The sequence below is a fragment of the Amblyomma americanum genome, chromosome 11 (assembly GCF_052857255.1).
Source record: "Amblyomma americanum isolate KBUSLIRL-KWMA chromosome 11, ASM5285725v1, whole genome shotgun sequence".
Classification (NCBI taxonomy): domain Eukaryota; kingdom Metazoa; phylum Arthropoda; class Arachnida; order Ixodida; family Ixodidae; genus Amblyomma; species Amblyomma americanum.
The window spans coordinates 112,560,608-112,578,038 of NC_135507.1; the positions used below are offsets into that span (position 1 = coordinate 112,560,608).

Sequence of the window (17,431 nt, forward strand, 5' to 3'; positions counted from 1 at the left end):
TACACCAGGGACAGCAGACGGCGGTCTGCTGTCCTCGTAAATGCTTAGTGTAAATACTTACTGTAAATACGCTAAATACTCTGACCGCCCTAGTCAATTTATTTTCATAAATATCCAAATTTTGTAGATTTAAGGAAAAAGTTCCTCATAGCAACTTGGCCGGCCCTAAACCCTGTCTGAGGGCAGCAGCGATAGCCACAACACTAATACGTAAAGAAAGACATATATCTCGCTTAAACTTAGAACATCAAGCAGAAATGATAGAAGAAAACAAAACACGAACGCTAGGACGTCGTGAGGCGTACAAAAGATATTCGGAAAATTTGTGAACGCGGTGCGTCGACAGTGGTGCATCGGACAGAGGAGCGCTGCGCTTGACAGCCCAGCGCTGCGCGTGTACGCGTGCGAAGTGTGTGTGCGAGGCGACGGCGACAAAGAGCGTGGCGAGCACGAGTAGCGGAGAGCTGACGTGTCAGAAAACCGAGGTGTTAATGAAGACAGCGCAGCGGAGATCGGGTCATTCAAGTGTGGAGGTGGCAGCCGTCGAACGTTGGGTCCGCGCTACCGTGGACCTCCCTTGGATCACCGACGCAAGCCTCCTGCGTTCTTTTCAAGTGTGTAGGTGGGAACCGATGGACTGAGGGTCCGTGCTGCCTAAAGGCACCCTTGGATAGCCTGCTTTAAGCCTCCGGCGTTTCGTGACGCCGTCGACGGGACCTGGCTACGTTCTTCCTGCTGCTGCCAAGTTCTTCGGGCTGTTGACGGGAGAGCACCGGAGTCTCCATGTGTTCCTCTCCGCTCCTAGTACCACCTGGCTCCCTTCCTCCGCTTCCTTCGACGCAAGACCAGCGACGCGTCGCACTACATTCACGCCCGTTTGCCCTGTCTGCAAGGCATCCCCGCCTCCCCTGGGATGCTCAGTACCTAGTGAACTCTTTCCTTTTATTCTGTAGTGTACGCGTGTTGTGCGTCTGTGTTTCTTGGTGTTTCCCTTTCTTATTGGCCCTTTTCCTTTAAATTATAAATACGGCTTTGTTTTGTTTTGTTTGATATCTTTGTTCTCTTCGAACCAGCACGCGATAGCGTTCCCCTTCGTATAGTTGGGGACGCGTTACCAATTCGCGACAAACGTACAGCTTACACATGGGCAGCCAAAAACAGGCACGATTATGCAGTTTTCAGGGGCTAATATCAGAGGAAAAAATAATTTAACAATAGCATCCTGCCTCGAAATGAGGACAATTATACAAACAGATGAAGCGCCAACTTCGGTCACCTCTAAATATCGCAAACATATTGACACAATCTCAAAATGGGACAAAGTGACATTGATGTTATTGCGCACGAGGTTGTTCAGCAGGCGTGGTAAGCGATGATGTAACATTTGAAAAGCGTTGTTGGTGCGAAGCCGTGGCACGAGCCAGTGTTCAAGAGTTCTTGTATCGGCTGCACCATAGATGTAATGTATGACAGTGTTGTTTTAGCATTTTACGGTAGGCTAGCAAGAGCCTGATGTCGAACAGGCGGTACAGCGCGTGTATATTGAGGCGTTTGAAAAGAGGTACGGTATGAGCATCTGATCGAGCATTACAGATAATGCGAATTAACTCACATTACCGACAAGAAAATGAACTACTGGGCGGCAGCGATGGTCGGAAACGCTCTCGGCGGTCGTCGAAGAGCAGAATCACCTCTGCTCTCGGCCACACTCAACTTAAAGCAAACAAAGAACTTTCGAGATAAAGCACTCAAAGCAGCCACAGCGATCTCGAACAAAGTAGAAGCAGTTGGGCGTGCCTGTTATCACACGAGATAAATCTGGTCTCGCGTTGCATTACAAACAAGGCAATAACGCTGGGCGCTGGCAACTTTGCCCACCAACAATCAAACATATCAAACCTTCGCGGCAGTATGCTGAAACAGAGTACATGAGCGTTGATTTCACAGGCCACGGGGCGGTCTACATTCCTTTTAACAGCTTTCTTCAAAAGTAAGACATACTTCAGCCCTTGAAAACGAAAGTCCAAAGCGGGTAAAAAAATGAACTTGAAACATTGTAAAATGACTGAAAAGACTCTATTTAATACTTCAGATATTACAAGTTATATAACAAAAAAAACTTATTTGAGTCGTCTGTCGCGGTGGCTAGTGGCTATGGAGTTCCGCTGCTAATCCCAATGTAGCGGGTTTGATCCCGATCATGGCAACCAATATTTCGATGAAGGCGAAATGAAAAGGCCCCGTGTGCTGCTCGATGTTCGCGCACGTTGAAGAACGCCGGGTGGTAAAATAATCCGGAGCTCACCCGTATGGCATCCCTCATAGCCAATGTCGCTTCGTGGCGTTAGACCCCACAGCTTACATTTTTTTGTTTATTCCATCACGAAAAACACTCACAAAAGCTCTACTGTAATAACGCACTACCGGGCATCGTAAACTAACCTAATTTTCTTTTCAACTTCATTGCTTTCCTTTCCTCGCAGGATCTCCCTGACGCATTTGGCGTCACTCCGAACATTCTTTCACGTGCGCCTGAATTTTTTGATTCTTTGCTTCCACGGGGATTTTCGCTCATGGCGAACGATGCTGACGACGCGACGGTGGCTTTTCTGCGACACGGGACCCTTGACGCTGTCGCGTTGAGCGCCCTTTCCATCTTCCTGTCTTTTAAGAGTGCGCAGCTCGTCTTTAAGAACAACGAGCACGACTAGGCTGATGGGTGTGAATAATGGGATAAGAGGTCAGAAAACAATAGCTACTGGTCAATAAGCGATCCTGGAGTTAACAGGGAAATTCTGAAGGCCTTTGGCTGTCTGCAGAATCACGCCTTTGGCCACTGCATACGCGATGCTCTCCACAATGCGCAATTTTTGCAATAGAGCGCACTTTACTCGTTTAACCAATACAGCATAAGTGAGTATTGAGTATTAGTATGTATGAAAATAACCAGAGCATTCCTTTTAGGTTTGCCTCAAGGAAAGTTGTACTGTTACGAATGAATCCATGCTTAGTCAAGGCTTGTAGAAACATTATCTTCCCGGCAAGCCCTTGGTGTCGCCAATCTTCCCTCTAGCTATGTGTGAGAAACTCTATGCTTTCGGTGACAAAGCGGAGGGTGCGTGCCAGGCGTCAGGTAGGACAACACGACAGAACAGGAACTCTCGAATGTGGTATGAGAGTGCGCGCGCGATATGTAGCAGTGAGCGTGCAAAAGCGCCGCTAGCGCCCTCTGCTGACTCACGTTTGTGTAGACGGCGTTGATGTACACCGACGATGCGCCCGCTCCCAGAATTGGTCTCCCGTCGTCGTCTGGAAGATGAAAGCAGAAGGAACATCGGTCGACGCTGCTGTCAAAACTCCGTCACAAAAAAACAAAAATGCACTCGGAAGTTGGCGCCACGCTTGAGCACGCGCGAGGAGACTACCCAAATAAGCCCACGAGCTGCGAAAAAGAGGAGAGGCACGAAATAGGTGAACATTGCACGAAGCGACCCCCAAAAGCTGCCGACATCCACGTCCCATGCAAGGTCAATTCACGAGGCGGTTTGTGTCTGGGTTCAACCCCTAACTATTCCCAGCTGCGAATGACTCGTGCTCACATTTTTTTTTTTTGCACTGAGAGCAGCTATTGATTAAAGAACAGTTAATTATAAACACCCACTAGATCTGGCTTCCTGTCGCAATTTGCTTGAGGTTGTGTCTGATTGCACAAGAATATGTCCTACAGCATCCATTTTGGATTTGATTTTTATTTCCGAATGCTTAAATCGTCCGTCTGCGATTGTGAAGCTGTTGTGGGCGTGTCGGATCATAGCATAGGTCTGATTTCGTTAAAAGCTTCCCTACGTGTCATAGACGCTTTCTCGGCAACAATGTTACTTGCCGCGCAGCTGATAAAGTTGATGTGCTGGAGTGCCTTGACAATTAATATGAAATTTTATGCACGAGTACGACTCTGGTGCTAGTACGAACCAACTATAGGAATTATTTTCTGAACTGAGAGCACAGTGCCTTAATCATCATCATTAGACTGATTACGCCCGCTGCAGGGCAAAGGCCTCCCCCATGTTTCTCCAATTAACACTGTCCTTTGCCAGCTTGTCACATATATTAAGGAGCCTAAATTAAATTTTAAAGAAAAAAGGTGTGAAGAAGACGACGCGAATTAACCGAAGAATAAAGAAGAGGAAGAAGAAGCATTCGGTGAGGTCGAGGGAGATGATTGGTGGAGAAGCATTCGGTGAGGTGGAGAGAGATGATTGGTGGAGAAGAGAAGAAGACGACGACAAGGCATACGTGGACTAACACCGAGGCTATTTAAGGGCGAGTGAGAGCGAGGCCCGGGAGGGGGGGGGGGGGGGGGGACAGCAGAGAAGCGGAGGCGCCGGCGGGTCAGGGACACTTTGGCTGGAAGAGAGCGACGCCGGCTACTGCTGCGGTGAGCTCGCGTTCTACGACTCCGCATCGTGGAGTTCCTGCCGTGCCTGCGCCCATTCCGGGGAGTCAACAGAGGACGCTACCACCTGCTACGGCCAGGGGTGTCTCCAGCGCTGTTGCCACCCACGCCAACACCAGCATCACCTCCACGGGCGCTTGGACCTGGAGCTTGTACGACGCAGCTAGCGACGCCAGCCTAAGGACGTCAAACGCCGCCAGCCACGCCAGCCCAAGCACGGCGAACGCCGCCTCGACGCCGCCTACTGGATCCATACAACGCCGACGCCGCCGCGGTGGCTGAGTGGTTATGGCGCTCGGCTGCTGGCCCGAAAGACGCGGGTTCGATCCCGGCCGCGGCGGTCGAATTTCGATGGAGGCGAAATTCTAGAGGCCCGTGTACTGTGCGATGTCAGTGCACGTTAAAGAACCCCAGGTGGTCGAAATTTCCGGAGCCCTTCACTACGGCGTCTCTCATAGCCTTAGTCGCTTTGGGACGTTAAACCCCCATAAACCAAACCAAACCATACAACGCCGCAGCCACACCGAACCAACCGTGAGCACGAACGCCGATCGCTAATAGCAGAACACTAGTAGTAGACGCTAGTAGTAGTGTGCCCGGGTCGTGTGTATTTATAGTCTTTGTGTTTCGTGTTAGTTGTGTTAGTTTTGTGTTCTAGTGTGTGTGCCACGTAGGGTGTATTAAATGTGCGTTTGTGTGGGTACACCCGTCGCCTAGTCCATTCTTTCGGTCCGAGTGTTCTCCAAAGAGATCCGTGACAAAGATAAGTGGCGAGCCTGTGTCAGGATTCATTTCCTTTTTTTTTCTTTTTGCTTTGTCTCGGATCTTTCCGATCTCTCGACGGCAGAAAGTATGGCTTTGGCAAAAACGCTAGAACTGGCGCTCAAGGTGGGGTTAAGCAAAGAAGAGGCGATGCGTCTCTATGACGAGGAGGCAAACAGGCAGATAGAAGAGGCAGATAGGCCGAGAGAGGAAAGGGCGCAAGCACGCGCAGACGCTCGCGAGGAAGAAGAGCGAGAAGAGAAAAGAGCTCGCGAGGCAGAAGAGGGAGAAGCTAGAAGAGCCCTCGATGCAGAAGAACAGGAGAAAAGAAGGATAGAACGGGAGAAGGAGTTTATTTTGTAGAAACAGGCGCATGTCGCGGGAGGATATGACGATATCACGGTCAATGATCAGCGTTCCTTAGCGGGTACAGAATCTCCCAGACCGGCCAGAGTTTGTCCAAGGAAGCTGATGGCTCCTTTCGATGACAAGATGATTTGGATGCATATCTGCAACGATTCGAGCGGATAGCTTTGGGGCAATGCTGGGAGCGCAGTGAATGGGCCACGGCATTGGGCATGTGTTTAGTCAGAGAGGCGCTGAATGTTTTTGGAAGGATGCCTGCTGCTGATTCCATGGACTACGAGAAAGTCAAAAAGGCACACCTCCAAAGATTCAGGCTTACGGCAGAGGGTTTTCGTGAGAGACTTCGCACCGCGAAACCTGAGGATTCGGAAACCGCTAAGCAGTTTTCCTGCAGGCTGACCAACTATTTTGATAGCTGGCTTCATATGTCAAACACAGAAAGGAGTTTTGAAGGTGTGCGTGACAAGCTGGTCACAGAGCAATTTTTAGCGTGTTGCAGCTCAAAGCTGGCGCTATTCCTTAAGGAAAGAAAGTTGTGTTCGTTGGAAGAGTTCGCCGACACTGCTGACCAATTCCTCGAGGCTCAAGGGTTAAGGAATTTGAGTAAGGCAAAAGAGGAAACCCAAAAGACCCTAGAGACAGATGCGGCAAAACCAAGAGCATATGGCAGTGCATCTAAGGCGCCAGTAAGGTGTTTTCTCTGCGGCAAAGTGGGACACCGTGTAGCTGACTGTCGGACTAGTAGTGCTGCCCAAAAAACACAGGTTGTGTGTTAACGTTGTAAGAGGAGGGGTCATTCATACTCTGGAGGAGTGCCGATACAGAACGCAGGACCGAGCTGCATGCGTTGTCGACTCTAGGGTAGAACTTGTCACGCCCCCAGAAGTTCCACAGCTGAAAGGAGAGCAAACGCCGCTGGAAAATCAGGCAGTGAGTGGAACACCCAAGTCGAAAGCAGCAATGCCAGTGGTGGCTGGGCAAATAGGAGACCGTCCTATATTGGTGTTTAGAGACAGCGGAGCTAACACAGTCTTGGTTCGTAGAAGCCTCGTGAACGACGAGGATCTTACAGGGGAAGCGTCGGCCGTCACTCTTGTAGATAGCACAGTGAGGTACCTTCCTGAAGCCAGGATCCTAGTGTCCACGCCATATTATACTGGGCAGGTAGTGGCAAAATGCTTAGACCAACCCATCTACGATCTCATCTTGGGGAAACATTACGGGTGCAAGAAGCGTTGAAGACCCCGATCCCGAGTGGAGGATGCTCGAAGGTGAAGAACATCCAAAGGAGGAAAGGCCTGCGACAGCTTAGACGGGTGCAGTCAGTTTTTCGTCGGCAGTGGAGATAAGAGCTGAAGCGACAACCCGAGCAACGCAGCGTCCGCTCTCTGCTCCTGTTACGATGTGCCTGAGCGTAACACCGGGCGAAATTGCAATTAGGCAAAACGAAGACCCGAGCTTGAAGGCTTGCTTCGAAAGAGTCGGGGAAAGAGTGAAAAGAAAGAAGAGTCGGACATCATTCGAGTATCAATTGGTAAATGGTCTTTTGCACAGGGAATGCATATTTAGTTCAGGAAGGCGGGTCCAACAGCTGGTGTTACCAAGAGATATGCGAGAGACCGTACTACGCTTAGGGCATCACTACATTATGGCCGGACACCAGGGTGTTCAAAAAACGGTGTCTAGGATCACCGAGGAGTTCTTTTGGCCGGGTTTTCAGAGTGGCGTTAAGCGCTTTGTTCGCTCATGTGACGTGTGCCAGCGCACAGTTCCGAAGGGAAGAGTTGGTCCCATACCTCTGGGAAAGATGCCAGCCATCGACCTACCGTTTCAGCGAGTGGATATTGACATTGTGGGGCCAATCTCTCCAGTATCCGCCAAAAGGGAATAGATGTGTTCTTACTCTGGTTGACGTGGTCACTCGTTATCCTGACGCTATTCCACTGAGAACTATTGACAGTATCCAAGTGGCGGAGGGTCTTGTGGAAATGTTTTCGCGTTATGGGTTCCCGAGAGAAATTTTGAGTGACCGGGGCTCGAACTTCACATCGGAACTAATGAAGGAGGTTAACCTCCTTTTGTAAGTAAGGCAGTTACTGACGACGCCTTACCATCCCATGTGTAACGGGCTTGTAGAGCGTTTCAACGGCACCCTCAAAAACACGATAAAAAAATGTGCCAGGAGATACCTACTGATTGGGATAGATATCTCCCCGCTCTTTTGTTTGCTTAAAGCGAAGTACCACAAACGAGTCTTGGTTTCTCGCCCTTTGAGATGCTACCTACATGGGAGAACCGTTAGAAGTCCACTTACAATACTCAAGTAGCTGTGGTCTAATAAGGAGATTGCATCAGATCTCAAGACAACTTACATATACGTGTTTGAGTTGCGGGATAGATTGAAGGAAACATGCAGGCTTGCACATCAAAGCCTGGAAAACGCGCGTGAACGCCACAAGGGATGTTATGAAAAGAAAGGCATTCACAGAAATCTGAATCCGGGCGACAGGGTTCTTGTGTTGCTACCCATGGATCATAATAAGTTACTGATGCAGTGGAAGGGCCCGTACCTTGTGACGCGGAAGAAAAAGGACATGGGTTACGAGGTAGTGATAGATGGCACTAAGAGGGTTTTCCATGTTAATATGTTGAAGAAGTATGAAGAACGAGGTCCCGTACGGGGGTACGCCCCCAGGGCAGCTTGTTCGGTAGTGGCCGAGGAGACAGGTGATGCTGCCGAGGTGCCCACGTTCAGTGGGAAGGAAAACGCAGGAGGGGATGAGGTACTGAAGAAGCCCAATTTGAATGCAGACAGAGGATTACAGCTCTTCTCCAAATCAAGGGGGAGACGTTTTGGGATGGGCCAAGCCAAACTGAGGTCATATATTACAAATTAGACATGTATAAAGATAGAGCTAACTGGCCAGCTCTGGACGTCTCTCATATATATGTTGTTCTTGTTGTGTTAATGTACCTCTGGGATTTACCTTGTTGTTGCTATTGTTGGTGTTATGTGATCATACAAGGGAGCGTGTTGTGGACACGAACATGTTTATTAAGGACTCTGTGCGGACAGCGGCAGTGGTGTGTTCTGGAAACGCAATTTGGTGTGCTGTGTTAGTGGTGTGCGTTTGGTGTGTGGTGGACCTGTGCGGTGTGATGTGTGCTGGGTCCTGAATAGCCACAGAAGATAGTCGCTTGGCATAGATGGCTTGAAGAGGAGTATGACGTGAGCAGTTTTTCATGGAAAAACTCTTGAGAGAGGGTGCCCTTGTCACATATATTAAGGAGCCTAAATGAAATTTTAAAGGAAAAAGTTGTGAAGAAGGTGACGCGAATCAACCGAAGAATAAAGAAGAGGAAGAAGAAGCATTCGGTGAGGTCGAGAAGCATTCGGTTAGGTGGAGAGAGAGATGATTGGTGGAGAAGAGACGTGGCTCAGCTACCCAGGCTGCGGGGCAGTGGCTAAGTACCTGGCGGTGTTGCGTTAGCTTGCTACATTTCTCCTTCTTTTTGTCTGTGCCTGTTTGCTCCTGTTCTGGGGTGATTGGGTGCGGGACGAGAGCTTAATGTCGACTTCTTCTCCTGGCCAGGGGTTTTCCCCTTGGTCGGCATCTCTTCCTAAAGACCAGCTCCCACTTGATCTCTTTTTCCGCAGCGGTGTTTCAAGCATTCCAGTCGCATTAGTGCCTTCCGATGGAGGCGCTATCCGACTGAACAACCCGGAGGCAGTGCAGGCAGCCCTTCAGTCCACATCGAAGCACTTTATGCACATTACCGATGTCCGGCAGTTCGGCAGGGGTGGTGTTTTGTGCCGGTCGTCGGATAAAGACTGTATTGAAGATCTTCTAAAGTGCACGACCTTCACCAGCCACCCGGTGAGCGCATTCATTCCGCCTCATCTCGCATGTTCCGAGGGCTTAGTCCGAGGGGTCGACTCTCGATTGAGCCCTGCGGAAACGCTTGAGAACCTCTCGCCTGCGGGAGTGATTGCTGTCCATCGATCGATGCAGCAGGATGGTTGACGGAGTAAAAATTCCTACGGAGTCCGTCATTGCCACATTTGCAGGATTATTTTGCCCTTCAGAGATTAAGGTGTGGCCATTGGTTTTTCGAGTAGATGCCTTTAACTCTCGGCCCCTTCAATGTCAAAACTGCTGGCGATTTGGCCACAGCGGCAAAGCCTGCAAATCGGCCTTACGCTGCTGTGCCTGTGGGGAACGTCATTGCAGAGAGGAATGTCCTGAACAGCAAGAGAAGTGTTGTTTGTGTAGCGGTGCTCATCCTGCTGATTCGCCTGACTGTCCTGCACGAGCACAAGAAGTTCAGGTGCTCGAGCTTATAGACAAGCGCAGATGCACGCGGAGAGAGGCTTTTGCCGCAGTCAGGGAGATAGCCTCAGCCTACTCTAGTGTGGCCGCCAAATGCCCACCCATAATGGATTCTAGTTTGTCCCAGGCTATTACAGCGGCAGTTGAGAAAGCTGTGGCAAATGCAATGGATCGCATTATGGAAACCGTGTCCACGTGCATTTCGCAGGTCATAGCTGCTCAGATGACCAATCTTCTGCAGGCGTCCACCACTCCGCTCTTGTCTTCTTTGGCTTCGGAAGCTACCCCTCCTTCTGTAGTAATCGATTCCGCTCCACAGGGCCAAAAACAATGTGAGCAACAAAAGACCTCTCAGCCCTCTCCTTCGAATAGCGTTATGGACGCATCCTCTATGGATTGTATTGATATGGAGTGTGATCTCCGCGCCCAGAAACGAAGTGGGTCTCCTCTGAATATTGCAGGTCCATCTTGCCCCCAGTCAAAGACAAAGAAAAATAACGCAAGTCAAAACGCTAAGACCAGTATTCTAGAAAAGGCAGTCGCGGCTGCGGCACTTCCGCCAAGATAGGGTTCTTAAGTGTCCTCCAGTGGAATTGTCGATCAATATTCTCAGCTTCAATAGATTTAAACTGCCTATGCAATCAGCTTCTACCAGATTTAGTTGCTTTACAGGAAACATGGCTAACTCCAAATTTCAATTATCATCTCAAGGATTACCATCCGTTCCGGCTTGACCGGTCATCACGAGGGGGAGGGTTGTTATTGCTCATATCTAAAAAGTTTTGCCACAGGGCATGCATTTCTTTTCAATATGCGGACAATGAATGTGAAATCCTTGCGGTTGACCTCAGTGTCCCAGGTCAACAGCCCTTTACGGTAGCTAATGCATATTTCCCGTCTGGTGTGCGTGACACTCGGCCCCTTGACTCACTCATGTCTAGTAGCCGATCTCAGGTTCTATTACTTGGCGACTTCAATTCGCACCATGTGACTTGGGGGTTTAAAACAGACAGCTTTGGTTCTAGGCTATTTGATTGGGCTTCTGGCAACAACTTGATCTGCAACAATTCCGGATTGCCTACGTTTGTTCGCAGTCAATGCCGCTCTGCCCTGGATTTAACTTTTTCCTCCCCAGGAGTCTCCGTTATGTCTTGGGCGCCTGTTGACTGTGCAACAAACAGTGATCATCTACCGATTAGTTTCAAGTTTGCGTGTAAATTAACTCTTCCTGAGCGACATCAGCGCACGTTAATAAATTACAATTGCTTTAAAGACACTCTAAAATCAGCCCTCCAAATCACTTCAGACACTCGCGCTCAGATAAGTGCCGAAAGCAAGGCTGCACATCTATGTTCAGTACTGGACCATGCAAGGCAAAAGTCTGAATTTTTGGTTAAGAGAACAAAGGGTGCAATCGCGAACAGTTGGTGGAATTCTGAGTGCACGCGTGCATATAGACGACGGAAAGCAGCTTGGAAGAAACTTCTCATCAATCAATGCCCAAAAAATTGGCTGGATTATAAGTATGTTGCAGCAACATTTAAGCGCACTGTCGCCCTTGCAAAGGAGGAGTATAATACAAATCATTATGATTTCCTTTCCCAATCGGGAAGTAAACGAGCCTTGTTTAGTTTCATGAGGCGCAACAAGGTGATTCCTCCGACTGCCAACATTGAATCCCTCGTTCAGTCCCCTGCTGACATCGCAAAGGCCTTAGAAGGTATTGCGTGTGGCCTAGAGCTTCGCTTTACATCTGCTTTACCTTCTCCTACTATATTCACATGCACCTCAAGTGATTTCACTGAGGTCTCTATGCCTGAGCTGTCGCAAATTGTTCTGCGCTTATCCCCAGCGGCTCCTGGCCCCGATAAGGTCACTTCATCTATGATCAAAATTTTGTTCAATGAATCTCCTGCAGACCTGTTGGCTCTAATTAACCATTCTATTAAAGGTCCTTGGATACCGCATGAGTGGCGTCTTGCTGAAATAGTTCCATTGCTTAAAAAGCAAGGGGAGGGCTTAACTTTAGACAATATACGCCCTATTTCGTTAACATCGAACCTAGTGAAATTGGTGGAAAGGGTCCTTCTCGGCCGTGTCATGTCATTCATTTCAGAAAATGCTGTATTGAATCCATGTCAAATTGGTTTCAGGCCGGGTTGTTCAATTTGGTGTGCTCATACAGATCTTGAGAGTCGTATTAAATTAGCTCGCAATAGAAGACAGTTTGCTGCGCTTGTCACCTTGGATATCAGTAAAGCATACGACAGCGTGGAGCACTCGACTCTATTACTAAGATTACAGGAACTCAACTTCCCAAGCTATTTTGTAGCCTGGATTTCTGTCTTTTTAGAAAATAGAGAATTTTACTGCTGCCAAAATGGTATTTCCTCAAGGAGATTTCCACAGACAAGAGGTGTTCCGCAAGGATCAGTTCTCTCCCCTGTTCTTTTTAACATTTTTCTAAGCTCAATTCCATGCATCCCAAATGTGAAAACTTATGTGTACGCCGACGATATTGCATTTTTTGCATCAGCAGGTGACATTCACACTCTTTATCGAACCCTGCAAAATTACCTCAATGTTCTTGACAACTGGCTAGGAAGAATTCATCTGTCCCTTAATGTGAAGAAATGCGCATTGTTAGTATTTCCAGTTTCTGTTCCTGTAAACATCTGCCTGGTCTATAGAAATAACATAATACCTCAAGTTCAGACGGTGAAGTATCTCGGTGTAATATACGACTCTACTCTCTCCTGGCGGCCACACATTGAGCAAGTTTCTGCAAAAGGAGTTCGGGCCATTGGCATCCTGCGCAGGCTTTGTAGTGCTAGGTCAGGCATGAGAAGGCATACGCTTCTGATGATTTATAAAATGTACGTCCGCCCAATTTTGGAGTTCGGGTGTGTTTTATTCTCAGGAGTTCCTGCCTATAAACTTCGCCCTCTTGTGCTTTTGGAGCGTGAGGCGTTGCGCCTTTGTCTGGGGCTTCCAAAATATGTCGCCAATGCTGTTCTGCACCTTGAGGCGCGAATGCCTTCGTTATCAGCTAGGTTTCGCCTTTTAACAGTTCAAACATTTTTAAAATTGTGCGACTCCCCTCTTCACGCTTCCAGTATAATATTTCTTAGTCAACCTTCCGCCTTTTTAGTGCTGCCTGGTCTCGATTTCATACCCCGCAGATATGTTACGTGCAGTCCCTCCTTGATCGCATAAATATCCATTTCACTGATGTCCGCCAAATATATAACCACTCCTCATCTGTCCAGATTGAATTCGATGACATTTTCCCATCGAATGCAAAGCTGCAGCCCTTCCCGCTTCTTCAGGGTCTATTGCAGGACCACCTAAGGTCCTTTCCCTCTCATGTTCTTATTGCTACCGATGCCTCGCAGGATCGCGAAAAGGCAGGTGTGGGAATTTTTTCACCTTCACTGGATTGGTCTTTTTCTCTCCGTCTTCCTGACTTCACTCCAATTTTTCTGGCTGAATTATTAGCAGTAATCTTAGCCTTACGAAAATTAGAATCTACCGTTTCCCAGGTCGTGGTTATGACAGACTCTCTGTCCATTTGCTCTTCCTTATCCTGACCTACTGACTCTCGGCCATTACGCCTCTTTAAGTTCCTGATTCCGCTGCATCTAAATTCGGTAAGGTTGCTTTGGGTACCAGGTCACATGGGCTTTCACTTAAATGAGGTTGCAGATTCCTTAGCAAGAGCCTCTCTCAGCGGCCCAATTGTTGCTGTCCTACCATCGTGTGCATATACAGCTGCGGTGAGGTTTCGCAGCTACACAATATTTCAGGAATTTGCTGCCTCGGCTCTTACATCGTCTCCCGAATATCAGCATCTTCTGCATCCTTGGAGTAGCAAAGACTGGCGCTCACGCAGACTAGAGGTCTCTTTCACGCGCTTGCGTTGCCGGGTTCCCCTTCTAAATTTCTACCTTCACAGATCTGGCCTGGCAGCTTCCCCACTGTGCCCTTTTTGTGCCGAACCTGAGACAATAGATCACTTCCTGCTGTTCTGTCGCCGCTTTTCTCATTTGAGGAAGCGTCTTTTGCAAATTCCATTTCATCAACTGGGCTTGCCTGTGTCTTCCGCGGTTGTTCTTTCCATTGGCGCTTCTTTGCTTGGACGAAGCGACAGGAGTGTGCGCTCTGCTGTGCAAAATTTTCTTCAAGAAACGCAGCGACTCCCATTCTAATTTCTTTTTCCTGATCTCTGTCAGTAAGACATTGCAACATTACAGGCATTGTGTACTATTATGCACATTAAGCAATTGTCCCGTCTTCGATCTCCAAGTTAACTGGACCCCTTTCCTTCCCTCTTCCAATCTATCAGACTACATACTATTTCCACTGCTTTTCCCGTCAAAAATTTCCTGTATCCAGTAATTAACCGCCTGTGTCTTGGCCACTCCCCCGTAGTGGGTATGTGCCAGCAACGTCTGAGGCCTTCCTTCCTTCCTTCCTAACACCGAGGCTATAAAAGGGGCGAGTGAGAGCGAGGCCCGGAGGGGAACAGCAGAGAAGCGGAGGCTCCGGCGGGTCAGGGACACTTTGGCTGGAAGAGAGCGACGCCGGCTACTGCTCCGGTGAGCTCGCGTTCTACGACTCCGCATCGTGGAGTTCCTGCCATGCCTGCGCCCATTCCGGGGAGTCAACAGAGGACGCTACCACCTGCTACGGCCAGAGGTGTCTCCAGCGCTGTTGCCACCCACGCCGACAACACCGGCATCACCTCCACGGGCGCTTGGACCTGGAGCTTGTACGACGCAGCTAGCGACGCCAGCCCAAGGACGTCGAACGCCACCAGCCACGCCAGCCCAAGCACGGCGAACGCCGCCTCGACTCCGCCTACTGGATCCATACAACGCCGCAGTCACACCGAACCAACCGTGAGCACGAACGCCGATCGCTAATAGTAGAACACTAGTAGTAGACGCTAGTAGTAGTGTGCCCGGGTCGTGTGTATTTATAGTCTTTGTGTTTCGTGTTAGTTGTGTTAGTTTTGTGTTCTAGTGTGTGTGCCACGTAGGGTGTATTAAGTGTGCGTTTGTGTGGGTACACCCGTCGCCTAGTCCACTCTTTCGGTCCGAGTGTTCTCCGCAGAGATCCGTGACACCGCTGAGCCCACCATATCCCCGCAAACTTCCTAATCTCATCCGCCCACCTAACCTTCTGCCGCCCCCTACTACGCTTGCCTTCTCTTGGAATCCACTCCGTTACCCTTAATGACCAGCGGTTATCTTGCCTTAGCATTACATGCCGTGCCGGAGCCCATTTCTTCCTCTTGATTTCGACTAGGATGTAGAAGTGTGCGGTGAGGGGCTTGTTGGTACGGCATAATGGAAACAGTGAATAACTGCGCAAAAAGTACGGGACAAGAGAGAAGAACGCAGACTAACAACTGATTTATTGCACAAACGCCTCCTTCCTTTGACCACCACAAAGACAAAAGCCATAATCATCTCGTAAATCCAAGAAACTCCAACTCCTTGCGATACAGGTGTATGGAAGCCTCGCTAACACATTTGTCAGGCCCTATTCTCGCGAATTCAAAGGCTTCGATAACTTCACGTTCTTTCCTATCCCTCGCGCGTCCGATAATCATAGTCCTGCCGAACAGTGGAGTGCAATCTTTGTCTTACAATGCTTAGGCAGATGCTGCCCTCTAGAATCAGCTAAGGAATTGGTATCCTCTAATAATCTAATTTTGATGCAGCGGCCAGTTTGTCCGACGTACACCTTACCACAACTAAGCGGAATCTGATAGATTACATTCGATCTACAGTGCACAAACTTGTTCCTGTGGTTGATACTGCACTCAATCTTCTTTTACCTATCTGGTATAACTGAACTGCCATAACTGCTGTATCTGGTATAACTTAGCTATACCAGATAGGCAAAAGAAGATTGAGTGTAGCATCAACCACAGGAACCACACACCTGTATCGCAAGAAGTTGGAGTTTCTTGGATTGACGAGATGATTATGGCTTTTGTCTTTGTGGTTGTTGCGCATGCGCTTTGTTGTCGAAGGAAGGAGGTGTTGGTGCAACAAATCTGTTGTTAGTCTGTGTTTTTCTCTCTTGTCCCGTCCTTTTTGCGCAGTTATTCATTGTTTCGACTAGGATGTCATTAACATTAGTTTGTTCCCTCACTCACTCTGCCCGCTTCCGGTCTCTTAACGATACACCTATCATTTTTCTTTCCAAACCTCGCTGCGTTGTCCATAAAGCTAAAACGTTTTCCTTGGCCTCCACATTCACCGGTAAAATACAGCTGTTGTACACTTTTCTCTTGACGGGATATTGGCAAACTGCCATTCATAATCTGAGAGAACCTTCCATGTGCAGTCCACCCTATTACGGATCAGTGGTGACTCACTTCGAACACCTCGCTAGCAATTGTAAACTGCTGTTCCCTTGCCAGACTGTTGAACATTACTTTGTTTTTTTTGCATGTTAAGGTTTACACCCACCGTTCTGCTCAGCCTGTCATTTAATTTATCATGTTTTGCACTTCGTCTCCTGAGAAACTTAGCAAGGGAATGTCATCAGCGAATCGCAGATTACCAAGATATTCTCCAGGCGGCGGTAAATAGCATTGGTGAGATCATGTCTGCCTGCTTGACACCCTTCTTATTGGAATTTTATTGCTGAATTTATGAGGACTGTGGTAGCTCTGAAGTCATTATAGATATGTTCCAGTAGTTTCACATAAGACTCTTCTACACCCTGGCTCCACAATGCCTGCTTGACTGCTGAAGTTTCCAACCTTAAAAGTAAACAACTTCAAAATCTTTTACTTTATTATTAAAAATTTTCTCAAATTAAACTATTCCAATTGCTTAGAAATGAAAACCAATTCTGCGAAACTGCAGAAATTGAAGTCTTCCGGTTTGTGATGTTTTGTGCACATCATTACCAGCATACATATTTGCACCATTTAGATAACTTTGTGTATGGCATCGCAGCTCAGGAATAATCATTCTTCAATAAAACTGTGTAAACAACCTCAACTAACCATGGTAAAAAGAAGAACCAGGAATAAAACACCGAAGACATTTAACTTATTATGAACATTTTTCACAAAATAAACAAGTCAGATTACAGATTACAGTCAGATTACAAGTCAGATACAAAGAGTAGTAAAAGATTTTTCCAGGGCTGATGATGTTACAATCATTGACTACTTGGATATCCAGTTTGACAACGTGGTCAATAATGTTGAAATTTCCTGGAAAAAGTTTTGCGGCGCCATCAAATTTTGTGTTAATAACTATGTACCCTCAAGGAATCTTCGTAGCCGACGCTTCACTCCCTGGATTACCCATGACATTATCCATACCAAACGTAAGATGAAGCGACTAAGAAGGCACCACAACACGACAACTACACGCTTCCATGAACTAAGGCAAGAGTTATTGGCAAAGGTTAGGGAATCTAGAAGTAATTACTTTGGTCATCGTCTTACTGCCTTCATAAAGAGCGATGCCAGAAAATTCTGGCG

General features: G+C 48.1%; 1 protein-coding gene across 9 annotated transcripts in view; it reads right to left on the reverse strand.

Moving 5' to 3' along the window:
- LOC144111045 (receptor-type tyrosine-protein phosphatase mu-like) overlaps positions 1 to 17,431 on the reverse strand; it is a 392,283-nt gene that overhangs the window by 82,027 nt on the left and 292,825 nt on the right. For all 9 annotated transcript variants that reach the window (XM_077644146.1, XM_077644150.1, XM_077644144.1 and 6 more), the window contains one exon: positions 3,242 to 3,309. In XM_077644146.1, the coding sequence (XP_077500272.1) occupies positions 3,242 to 3,309 (68 nt within the window). The remainder of the gene's footprint in view (positions 1 to 3,241; positions 3,310 to 17,431) is intronic.